This window comes from Pavona decussata, unplaced genomic scaffold (genome assembly GCF_977016875.1).
Source record: "Pavona decussata unplaced genomic scaffold, jaPavDecu1.1 SCAFFOLD_2, whole genome shotgun sequence".
NCBI lineage: Eukaryota > Metazoa > Cnidaria > Anthozoa > Scleractinia > Agariciidae > Pavona > Pavona decussata.
The window spans coordinates 792,501-804,912 of NW_028145426.1; the positions used below are offsets into that span (position 1 = coordinate 792,501).

Consider the following 12,412-nt stretch of genomic DNA (forward strand, 5'->3'; position numbering starts at 1 on the left):
TGAAAATTTCCAAAACATCGTCCGTTTTGCCTTCCAATATTAGTATTTGGATGCCCTCTAAAGAGAATACTAATAAATTGTTGTCATTGTTGACTCGTATTAGCGTTAGCACAACCACAGTGTTGATTTTTACATGTTTCGTGCGTGAGTCCTGACCTGAGTTAGCAAGGTTCCTGTATTCATCCATTTTCATTGATAACCTACGTACTGTAAGGTACGCGAGTTTGTCCGATGTCCTTCTACAATTTAGGGATGTATATTTAATTTAAAGGCTCTCTCAAACCAGTCGCCGATGACAAAAGTGTTGACAAGGAGTGGAGCCATTTGTTTGATCCTATTAATTTTTTATATTATAAAAATCCTTCACTGCACAGTAAATGTATATACACGTAGACAACATCTCTTGTCAAAACGATAAACAATAAAGCATAACACCTACAATAATATTAAAGTTTTTCACAAAGGAACGGTTGATTTGAATGCAGTGAAATTCGAGACTCGATCGATTGTTCAAATCGAATGTCATTTGAAACACACGCATGTAGCAGACAGTCTTTTTACTGCCACAATTTCTTTCAACACCGTAAGAACTGAAGCCAAAAAGCGTAAGTAACAGCAGCCATGGGAAAACTCCAAGCATTTGATGTTTCTGCTCAAATTCAAACCGACACGCACATGCTAGTCAGAGTTCCTTGCGTACGTGCTAGAACTCATGCTAATGAATTAACAATTCGTCGTAAAGATTTAATAACAACTGATAGCATTAGTTCTATAAATGATTTCAAACGGCCGGCGCTTTTATTAAACGCGTTGTCAATGTTTGAAAACGCATTGACAATGTTTTCAAATGATTTGCAAATGGACTTGCAACGCATTTCAGTTCCGTTGAAGAACGTTGCCAATGTTTCAAAACGCAATGGAAATGCTCTTCAACGCTTTTTCAATGCGTTGAAAATGCATTACAACGAAAAAACGCTTCAACGCTATTTTCGTTAAGCCTGCTTTTCCCAAATAGGGTCACATTTGTTCCTTAGTGTGACACGGAATTACCTTGACTGGTTGACAAGCATTCCTTGGGGCATTCATAGTAAGGAGAATTTCAACATCAGTCAAGCCCGAGAGGTTCTGGATGAAGATCATTATGGGCTACAAGACATTAAAGACAGGATATTGGTGAGATTATTATTTTTCATAGTGTGTTGACACCAATTTTATAACATGTATAAAATATTATCACATGTTTGTGTAATGATTACATATTATATGTATTCATGAGTGATAAGTGCTCACCAAGAACTAAAAAACAATTAAAATTTTTGACATTTAGAGTTGATAATCACATCATCCACTGCTGGTACACAATGTTACAGGAGTTCCTTTTGCTGCTGATTGATGTAGTGTGTGGTTTGTAAAATACTCAATTGCATTTTCTTTATTTTTTGCAGGAGTTCATTGCTGTCAGTCAATTGAATGCATCTGTGCAGGGTAAAATTCTGTGCTTTACAGGCCCACCAGGTTTGTATTAGGGTAATTTTAATTAGTATTGACAACATTCATTGGTATCATCTTTTTGTGGAATCAATAAGGTGTTTTGTTTGTTCTTGTTCTCAGGGGTGGGGAAAACAAGTATTGCCCGTTCTATTGCCAGAGCTCTCAATAGACAGGTAAAGAGTTTTCTGAGTCCCTATGTTCTGGTTTGCTTAACAGTATTTTAATTTGATAAAAGTCTTACTGTTTTAAGTCGAAGCTCTATGTTGACAGCTAGTGTTGGGCTGCATTTCCAGAATATGATAATAGTGGTCATAATAGTTACATGTCTATAGCAGTAGCTTATCCAAAAACAGTCCAAGAGTCTTGACTATCAGTGGACTAAGGAAAAAGCTGTTCAGTTGAACCTCTCCACAACGGCCACCTTGGGGACAGAAGAAAGTGGCCGTTGTAGAGAGGTGGCCGTTAAGGGGAGGTAGGGGTGTAATATGACACCTTTTTTGCGGGAAGTACAATATGTTTATTGTGCCAAGTTCATGCTTACTGTAGCCTATAATGGTAATCCAATCTTAATAATATATAAAGATAAAATACACAATAAAACGTAAATAATGTTTTGAATAAAAATGTTAACAAGACGAAACAAGCAAGGTTCGCAACATTCGCTATATTATTGTAGACAATTTATGCTTACAGCAGCATACAAACGGAACACAATAAACATACGTATATCATTAAAATGGATACAGAAACGTAATGTTCCGAAGACAGATGTCGATTATTGCATCAGTTTATAAAAAAAGGTTTTTACAAAAAAGTACTGTACTGGCCGTTGTCGAGAGGTTATTTTGGCAGTTGGGGACACACTTTAGTGGCCGTTGCCGTTGTAGAGAGGTTTAAACAAGAGCTAATGTATGGACTGTCCGCCGGGACAAAAAAAAGTGGCCGTTATAGAGAGGTGGCCTTTGTGGAGAGGTGGCCGTTAGTGGAGGTTCGACTGTACCTATGGACAAACCAAGTATGCACTCCCTTTATTTCACACTAACTTTTAACTTACATAACTCATTGTTCGGTACATTGTATGTGAAAAGATAGGATGAGAACAATTTGTTACTGACAGAAGACATCGTGGCAGTCGAATTACAGTGAAGAGACATTTTTAATAGTTCTTTTTTGTGTCTTGATTGTGTGGAGATGCTTTAACAGAAGTTGATCAAGTTTGTTACAAGGATCGGTTTTAATATTTGCTCAAAGTTTACAGTCTTGGATCGAAACATGAAACGGATTTTTGTTGCTTTCATGTTCTACCTTGCAAGAAGGTGAAGCTTCGTACTTAGAATTTTTTGAGGCCCTCGCAAGATGGCTGTGTCGTCCCTTGAGACGAGAGTTGCGTCTCGCTAGGGGGTTGTAACTTACCTTTGAGTGGTACTGTACCTATGCTAATCACTTGCCAGAGATTCAGAGATTTAACTTTTATAATACTAAAGTGCGGGTACTGAAATCAAATACCTTGCAACAAAAATCTTTTAAGAAGGCAGGTGTGTTAGCCAGTTACACGTAATCTTCAGCATGCAATTCTGCACTCTCATGTTAGTGTTAATCACATGTTGCGAAATTTTTTTTTTTTTTTGACAGCTAAATGAGTTATTTATTGTGTTTAGTATTTCAGATTCAGTGTGGGTGGTATGACTGATGTAGCTGAGATCAAAGGACACAGGTCAGTTGACAAAATGTTTTCATTACCTTGTCATGGATGCACTAAACAAAGTGTTTGGAATCTGGTATCAGAGGGATAGGATTGGAACCGCAAACCTTGGACCAAGATATGCCTTTTTTCAGGAATCAGCTTGGTCTTTGCAATGTTTTTGGGATTAGGTCTTAGACTTTTTTTTCTCATTTGCAACAACAACAATAACTACAACCAACCATTAAATTGTGTCATTTGCAGGCGAACATACATCGGTGCCATGCCAGGAAAAATTATCCAGTGTCTTAAAAAGACTAGAACAGAAAATCCTCTTATACTGATCGATGAGGTGAGAGTAATATTTATTGTGAACATTTAAATTTCAATGTTAGAATCTGAATTAAGCGTAAGATGTTTGCCCTCTGTTTTGAATGTTGCTGTCGTCCCATCTACAATGAGAATGAAAGAATTTGATAAGTACTGTGCAATGTTTACGCAGCCTGTCTTGTGATAACATCTTGAGAGGCAATGGACTTTACGCAAACACGACGCCGACGGTAACGAGCACGGCAATAAGGAAAAGGCTTAATGAGCAAAAGAATGGCTGTGCAGTGCGTTACGATGAATTTTGGTAGACTTCTCCGCCTTACTCGGCCAAAGTGAAATGACCAAATTTAAGGCTTTGTGGAGAACGTGAGCACATGACGGTAAATTGTTCATTCTCTGTTCCCACCAGTTCTGTTACTGGATAGTTCGTCCACACGGTGCAAGTTGAACGAATTGGAATACCCTGTACTAACGACATAGTGCAAGTAACGTTTTGAACTGCATTTTCAAGTGACGTCGGGGTTGCGTAGAATCCCTATAAATGAGAAAGGTCTGGTTTCCAACACGTCACAAGCATGAGACAATAGAAGGATCAGAGTCTACATCTTTCCTTCTTTCTTTATTGGGAGAGAAGTTGCACAAGACATACCTGATTTCACCAAAAAATTCATACTTCCTTCCTGCCTGAAACGGAGAAAGGGTTTTAAAAGCCAAATGTGTGAAGGAAGGAATGAGGCTAAATGTAAATTTCCAGAGAGTGGGGGCGATTGCTCTGAATCAAACTAACCTGTGGAGTGGTAAGGATATTTTCTGGTGTAATGAACGACACGCTACACAGTGTAACACATCCTTTACGTACCTCTGCATGTACATTGGCTAACTTTTGATCTTTTACTAGATTAAGCTCAAAATTTATTAATCGTACGGATGTAACGCCATATAATTTAAGAAACACGGTGAACAAACTGGAATTGCTGCTTCCCCGTACTGAACACTTCAAAAAGACTTTCATTTGTAGTGGAGCGGTATTGTGGAACAGTTTACCGGATCGTTTAAGGCAGGCATCGTCGCTGACAAGTTTTAAATCTAGAAATCTTTCTCACAATTTCTCAGACTAAGGTAGTCTCTTATACACGGCGTCCTTGTAAAGCAGGTAGTCATCTTAAATTTACTTTTAATGTTAAAGTAGACATATTCCTGTATTTTATTGTATTGTATTTTTAGTTGTTAGTTATAGTTCTCACACACCTCTAGGAGCCATTGTCAAGCTGACCGCCGCCAACTGACTCTTTTATTTCTCAAACCAATACAGCCTAACATTATACGTAATGTACACAAAAATACAGCAATATTAAACAACAGATTTAAGCTTAGTAAGACTCTATGCTGACAATCTTAATAAAGAATTTCTAACCAACAGAGTGTATGTTATCAACTCAAACGAAGGGTTGGGTGGGAACTGGGGCTCTGAAATATATGTCAGCAATGGCGGACAGCAAAAAAGCAACTGACAAACAACACTGAGCACGTGACTCAGAAAACAACCCCTCGGGCCCAGACTCCAGAGGTGTGTGAGAAAACATTTTCCACTTATTTCGTTCCTCAGCCAGTGGAAAATACAAGTTATCTTATCTTATCTTATCTGCATATTTACATGTATTTCGCTTTTGTTATTTCATGTTAGGTTGACAAGATTGGGCGGGGTGTACAGGGAGACCCTGCTTCAGCCCTACTGGAACTTCTTGACCCTGAACAGAATTCAGGCTTCCTGGATCATTATCTGGATGTACCTGTGGATCTATCGAAGGTAATAAATGAAGGGCTGTTGATGAGAGCATAACCACCTTACATGCCTTGAGGAAGTTTTTCATTTACTCAGAGTAGCTTTGTGTAATTCTCGTGGCTCTCAGTGTATTCAAAACCTGGCCTCATAATTTTTTGGGTACTACGACTGTTATTTCGGTGAAAATACCATGGAAAAGAACAATTAAGTTTTGCCCCTTTCAAGAAAGGTTTGCCGAAAGACGTAATCAGGGTGCGTTTTTTGGGAGAAATCCGAAAACGGATTTGTGATCTCAGATCACGGATTCTCCCAAAAAAAACGCATCCTTAGCTACCGAGATTTATTTTTTAGAGACCCATTTACGTGCACGCCGCGTTAACGAGGCGTGAAGTACCTCCATTGCTGATCTTTATTCAATGGTCCTCTGCAGGCAGGGAAGGGAAGGACATCACTGACTAAATATATTCTAAATTTTGTATCGATACTTTGAATACCAGAATCTTCACTCCTTGTCCATTCAACGTCTTTACAACAAGTACTGGACTATAATTTAATTAAATAGATTTCGGTTAGACTCCATAAATATAGCCAAAATAGCCAGCGCTGGTGACCAGGAGGGAGTGCTTATTGTGTTTCTTAAGGGAACTGTTGTCACTTTGTTGTCGCAGGTGTTGTTTATATGCACAGCAAATATCACGGACACAATTCCTGGAGCACTAAAGGACAGAATGGAAATAATAAACGTGTCCGGATATGTAGAAGATGAGAAGAAGGCTATTGCGAAGGTGTGTGTGTGTGTTAGTGTGTTAGTTGTTATCTTGGCAATGAAGTTTTTGTTGCAGGTTTTTGTTTCAAGGCCAGCTGTGTTATTTTTTGGTCATTTTTGGAGATAAGGGCTCCTATTTTTCGATAGAGCAGAGGTGCAACCGCTCTATATTGGTATTAGAATTCTACATCAATTATTTCTGTCATGTTGCCCTCAATTTTTTTGTAACACGACAAAGAGTTGAAAGCAACGCTATTAACATGAAGTGAAAGAAGATCGAGTAACAGCAGCTGCCACACAAGCGTAACACTTTAGGTCAGTTATTTTACAAGTCGTTTAAAACTCCAACCATTTGTCGCCTTGAATGAAGTGAGCTGGGATGGATGCGATTGGTAGCCGCTACAAGACGTTGTTTGAAACCCCCCGAAATAACAGTTGTTATTCCGTCGGGAAGTTATTTCAGCAATTTGTCTTTGACTGTCACTCAATGTTATCAGCACTTCTCATTTTGTGTGTAAGGCTTGAACCGATAGCAGTTTTTAAATGTAACGAACGTTAGGTTAACGTAGAGATGTAACTGAAAAGAGTGAAAAGTGTTTACCTTTTAGTAAGAATAATAATATAAATATAATATAAAAACCTTTATCTAACTTCGAATTGCAGATAGCAAACAATTATGCTAATATCTTCGAAGATATAAAAGATAAAAATAAGACTAAACGATTATGTACAAAAATAAGATATAAAAATTTTAGGCTAAATTACAAAAATAACAACAATCACGATCACGGGAATCAATACTGTTGGGATAAAACTGGTGCTTCTTTTTGTGTCAGGCGTAGACTTGAAGCAATTCAAAGCTACTCATCTTTGCACTGTTGTGCAAAATTACCAAAAAGGCGTACAGTTGTAATCAGTAGCAAGACTGTTGCAAAATGACTTAGAAAATTTTTAAAGTGTCGACTCGTTTCTCTCTTCCTGTGACTTAGTAGGATTTTGTTGAGCGCCGTAGTTTGTCGTTTATCGATGGCTAAAACTTCAGAAAATCGCAAAAATGAGAAGAATTCCAAAGCGCTAAATTTAAGCATTACTGAACTCTTTAGGTAAGTTGTTGTCCGTATTATTAAGGTCTTGTCCGCCTTTTTTTTTTTTCTCAGACGTATCTAATTCCACAAGCAAGAAAGAGTGCTGGTATAACAGAAGAACAGGTTGCAATACACGATCCGACACTTTCACTACTCATCAAATCTTACTGCAGGGAAAGTGGAGTCAGAAATCTACAAAAACATATTGAAAAGGTAAGCGTGTAACCTTCTCAGCAAATGTGAGAATGAACGAGACTGTCAGTGTTCTTGACGAATGAATGACACTTTACTGTCAAAGTGGTGATAAGGTGGAATGACTGTTGAACGTAATGAAATGTAATTTTAAAAAGTTTCATATATACTCATCAGTTAAAGGGGAATTATCACGCGAATTTGATGTCATTTCAAATGTTTGTCTGTCAACAGAAACAAAGAAGAAATTGTCTAGTTTTGTTATAAATTATCACCCCAGTGTATTAAAACTGTCGATTAGTGCCTCTGGCCAGAGACAGAGACCAAGTAGGTTGGAATGGATTGAAACTTAAAAAATGTTACGCTAACGTTTTTCAAGTTCTCGCATTTTAGTTTCCAAAATGCGCTAGAACAGATCACGAGTTGTTCCTTTCAATAATTGAGTTGATTTCTTTCCTTTCGTTGTACTAAAATTGTTGGTCACGACTCTTAAAATATCTCTCTGCCAAGGCATGTAAAATCATCGGGCTTAGTCAGTTGGCGGTAAAGGTAGCAAAAGCTGAACATTCCATTATGAACATTCCAAAATTTTAATGATATATGCTGTGAAAAGGGATCACAAAAAAATCATTGCTGCTCTGAAAGGTTTGAATGTTTGGGTTTTTGTAGAAAATTAAGAGATTTGTGTGGGAAAGTGTCTCCTGAACCGTAATGTGACTAAAGAAGTTTCACTGGTAGGTTTGTAAAGAATTTAATTCTATCACACAAAAAGGAATTAAAAAATGTGGTATCCTGGAAAGTTTGAGTGTTCATTCATTGAAAGCTACAGTTCATGCTAGAACAATTGAATGCTAACAAGTTTTCAGTATTTTAAGTTTAAAAGATTTGTAGAAGAAAAGTGATTCTCTCCCATACCCCCATACAGTAATATAATAATCTGTATTGAAGGACTGTGACAGAACATTTCCCCTTCTTGCAGATTTTCCGCAAAGCTGCGCTTAGAATAGTACAAGGCACCGAGGGAGCAGTGGAAGTTACATATGATAATCTTCACGAATATGTTGGCAAGCCGTTGTTCAACAGCGACCGTATATACGATCAAACCCCACCAGGGGTGGTCATGGGACTGGCCTGGACTTCTTTAGGTATGTGACCACTCCTCCATTCTTTGTGTTGAAATTCTAACATTTCTTCGCGCAAAGGAAAAGGTAGTTGAACTAGTAGACATCTCTTTCTTTAATTTTTGGAGGAAGGGTTGTCTTGTGGTCAGCGAGTAAGACATCCTTTTGTCCGTGTTTTGCTCTCTGCCTTGAGTTGTTTAATTTTTTTTGACAAGAAAATCTGCTTTGCGTTGTCTGGTTCTCCACACAAACACATATCAATGGATAAGGGGGTAAGTTACTAAAAGAAACTGGCGCTGCGGCGATGGGGAGTGGAAACGAACTTTTGGTTTAACAACAGTGTTGATAACCAAATGTAAATTGGCCACCTTAAAGAGATTCGAGTGCTGACGTTTTGAGCGAGGAATTGTTGGTTGTTTGTGTTCATATGGTAAGCAGTGGAGCTACGCTATTGATGGGAACATGGGACACTCGCAGCGTCAGCACTCGAATCTCTTTACGATGGCCAATTGACCTTTAGTTATCAACTCTGTTGATGAACCAAAAATTCATGTATAAATGGATTACAATGAACAGTTGTGGGTGTGGGGAGGGTATTGGTGAGCAGTATCCTACCCGGGTTGAGAAAACTGTCGGAATATTCCTAAGCCCTTGTTTGTAAATAAATAAATCAATAAATAAATAACCAAACAAAAAACAAAGCCCGTTGTTTTGGCGACTAGGTCCGGTTTGATTTCACCTCTCTTCATTTTCTTTAGAGAGTCATTAAATGATGAAAGAAACATCAACAACATCTCTCCTGAAATACCATTCCACGAACGACACTCTACATTCATTTTCCCATGCATGTTGCAGCATAAAAATGTTCCTTGAAAAGGCTGTCGTATCCTCAAGGAACCTAAAAGCAGTAGTTTTCTTTTTAGCCAAAAGAGACAAGTAAGTTAAAAATAAACATCGTTTACCTCTGGGGGAGAATTGGGATTAAATACGGACAGTGGACTTGTTGAGAACTAAGGTTGACGGTCTTTTTCAGGTGAGAGGCAGGCGTTCGAGGCATCTGTTGAATCAAAAAGTTTTCTTGCTGCCTCTTGAAAGAACCGGCTTGATATTTAAAACACTGGCAATGAAATTAACTTGTAGGAAATCGGCTGCATCAGAAAGGTGGCATTCCTTGTGATCGAATAAGACTGTCCGAATTTTACACTTGCGTATGCACAGCCAGCTCTCATCAAAGAGACACTCTGACAAAAATGATGCAGACCCTGGTGCTTCATCTTTCCTAATCATGAGCGTTTGTGTTGTTTTGTAGGTGGTTCCACTCTTTACATCGAGACTTCTCTTAAAGAGGCATTAGCCACTGGCGATACAAAAGGCCAGCCGTCTTTAGAGGTGACCGGGCAGCTGGGAGACGTGATGAAGGAAAGTTCACATATAGCTTATACATTTGCTAAGGTTTGATTTCTACCCTGTTGATTGTCTATTCCACTTTTCCTCCTCTTACACCCAAGAATGCGCGAAATGACAAATTTACGGTTTTAAACCATGAGTAGCAGGGCAGAAGCATAGAAGGCTACGCGATTATTTTTCGGGCGACCTGCACCGTCTTACATGCTTGGTCGAGAGGACAAAAGAACGAACGACAGACTCCCAATTCTAAAAAGTAATGCAGCGGCAGGTTGTCAAGGACCAGTGACCTTTTGAAAGGTGTAGGTCTTACTGTATTTTTCAGCTTTTTTCATTTGAATATTTACCATTCAAGGGCTAGATTTACGAGGCCCTCGTAACTTAGGATGAATCGTAAATGCGAGTCTGGGCCGAGGGTATCAACCTCTCAAAATTCGTTTACGGGAGGTTGAATTTTCTCTATTTCACCCTTTAATCAAACCGGACTTATCTATAAGCTTATAAATTTCTTCATTTGTTTTATAAACCTGTGATGTTTTAAATAAGAAGGTTAGAAAAAAAGATGAATCCTAAGAATTGTTTCTTAACAGTACAATATCGTTAAGAAACAATTCTCAAGACATCTTAACTTACGAGGACTTTTTGAATCTAGCCGCAGGGTTTTATCCACAGGCTTGGATAATAGAAGCAAATTCTAAAACAGCAACGCCGGAAAGTAAACTCAATGGAATTAATCCAATAATCTCAATTTATTTTAAGAAATTAACGTTGAGAATCTTTTCAGGGTTTCTTAACAAGAGAAGATTCAAGTAATGACTTTTTTAAACGAGCGTCCATTCATCTTCATGTCCCGGAGGTAAGCAAATCCCCTCTGCCAACACACGTACATCATTTGTTACAGATGCACCCTGACATGGGTCCTTTGAGTAATTTTGTATCCTCCCCAGGTTGCGCAATCCATTGGAAGCCGATATACGTTCAAAAAAAGCGAACGATCTCGACGACAAAACGGAAAAATGGGAGGAAAGGGGAATATTTACAGTCAATCCACATCATGCGTGACCACCATTTTTGAATTTTGAACGGAGTTTTGAAATTTACATGTCAGTTTTGAACATCGCCAACGAGATTTCAGAGTTCCCGTAGAAATTTTTCCTATTTTACTGATGGTATAAAGCTATGATTTTTTTTGTCTTTTATAAATTGAACAGTTTTGAGGAATGAAAATCTCTGACGAAAGCTGCACGTCATCTCTTTCACAGGCATTCTTTTCGCTTATTTCCTCACGCTATCATATTAACCTCATGGAAACTACTTCCTAACAATTGAGAGTCATTTTACACCAGGGGACAAATTGTGAGGTTGTTTATGTATTGATTGCAGGGAGCCACTCCTAAAGACGGACCTTCCGCGGGTTGCACTATCATTACAGCGCTCCTGTCTCTAGCAACAGACAAACCTGTCCGACAGAATGTGGCCATGACAGGCGAGGTTTCTCTCACTGGAAAGGTGACACTTTTTGTTCCATTTAGTGAGTAATTTAAATCCGTGACTGACCAGACACTAATCTAGTGCACCAACCGTTATCAAACGACTAATTATACTTCCTCCAAATTAGTTCGAAACCAAAGTTTTTATACCTCGACAAAAACATATCAGTTTGTAATGTTTTCATCATACTTTCTATGGAAAATTAGGCCTGAATATTGGGCCTTACTCAGAGGAAGGGGTAGGGGAAGGTGATTCTCCCCTTCCCCCCTCCCCCCAAAGTAAATCCTGACACTTAGGCTGTCGAACATTTAAAATAATTCCCCATTAGTCCTCTCAAAATAGATGAATATCAATGTTGGTTTAGGCACCGATCGGCAACTTAACGGTTGGAATGGCCATGCTGGTCGGGCTCCTGTTATACTGGAACTTCTTGTTATAGAAAACACTCTTTTAATGGGTTTTCTGTGGGTTTTCTCCTGCAAGAAGTTGTTTAATTTGTTGGCTCTTTTCTTGATTGTAGGTTTTACCCGTTGGAGGAATTAAGGAAAAGACAATTGCGGTGAGTTGCACTTGACTGGAATAACCTTCTATTAAACCATGTTTCTTCTTGCAGTCACCTTTGTTCGCGATCGAATTGTTGTTGCAACTTTGTTTGCGTGAAGCGGGCGAAGGTAAATGCTGCAAAAACCACTCGTTGGATTTGGAGAAAATAGGGTATGCGATCATCTTAGTAAATAGTTGCGGTGATTCGGTGGGGGCAATTTAACAAAATGGTGGTGTGGATTGGGGGGGGGGGGGGTGGGGAAGGACCGTTAAACCAGTATTCGACTAAAATCCCATCCAGGAGGTACTACAGAAATACTCTTCGGGTCAAGTGTCAGACTTGATGAGATAAAAGTCTGGGAAAAGCTATACATGGACTTGCCACCGTAAAGAGTATAGGTTGTTGGCCATTGTGGTTTCAACTGCAATTACAGCGGGGTGCAGACGTTTGTCGTTTTTGTCTGGAAGACGTTTGGACGTCTTAGAAAGGGTGTTGAAGTTCGTTTACTTTCGTCTGACATAGGA

The 12,412-nt window shown here is 38.8% G+C and overlaps 1 protein-coding gene, 1 long non-coding RNA gene and 1 pseudogene across 3 annotated transcripts in view; all 3 read left to right on the top strand.

Annotated features, from left to right (window-relative positions):
* LOC146489875 (uncharacterized) overlaps positions 1-1,026 on the top strand; it is a 6,559-nt pseudogene extending 5,533 nt beyond the window's left edge.
* Positions 1-12,412, top strand: part of LOC146489867 (uncharacterized) — a 127,618-nt gene that overhangs the window by 107,108 nt on the left and 8,098 nt on the right. The gene's annotated exons all lie outside the window — the stretch shown is intronic.
* LOC146489874 (lon protease homolog, mitochondrial-like) overlaps positions 1-12,412 on the top strand; it is a 32,520-nt gene that overhangs the window by 18,561 nt on the left and 1,547 nt on the right. For both annotated transcript variants that reach the window (XM_085113793.1, XM_085113843.1), the window contains exons 10-22: positions 1,035-1,173; positions 1,446-1,515; positions 1,612-1,664; positions 3,150-3,205; positions 3,437-3,524; positions 5,187-5,309; positions 5,954-6,070; positions 7,209-7,349; positions 8,308-8,473; positions 9,759-9,901; positions 10,638-10,709; positions 11,237-11,362; positions 11,865-11,903. In XM_085113793.1, coding sequence (XP_084969919.1) covers positions 1,035-1,173; positions 1,446-1,515; positions 1,612-1,664; positions 3,150-3,205; positions 3,437-3,524; positions 5,187-5,309; positions 5,954-6,070; positions 7,209-7,349; positions 8,308-8,473; positions 9,759-9,901; positions 10,638-10,709; positions 11,237-11,362; positions 11,865-11,903 — 1,333 coding nt within the window. The remainder of the gene's footprint in view (positions 1-1,034; positions 1,174-1,445; positions 1,516-1,611; positions 1,665-3,149; positions 3,206-3,436; positions 3,525-5,186; positions 5,310-5,953; positions 6,071-7,208; positions 7,350-8,307; positions 8,474-9,758; positions 9,902-10,637; positions 10,710-11,236; positions 11,363-11,864; positions 11,904-12,412) is intronic.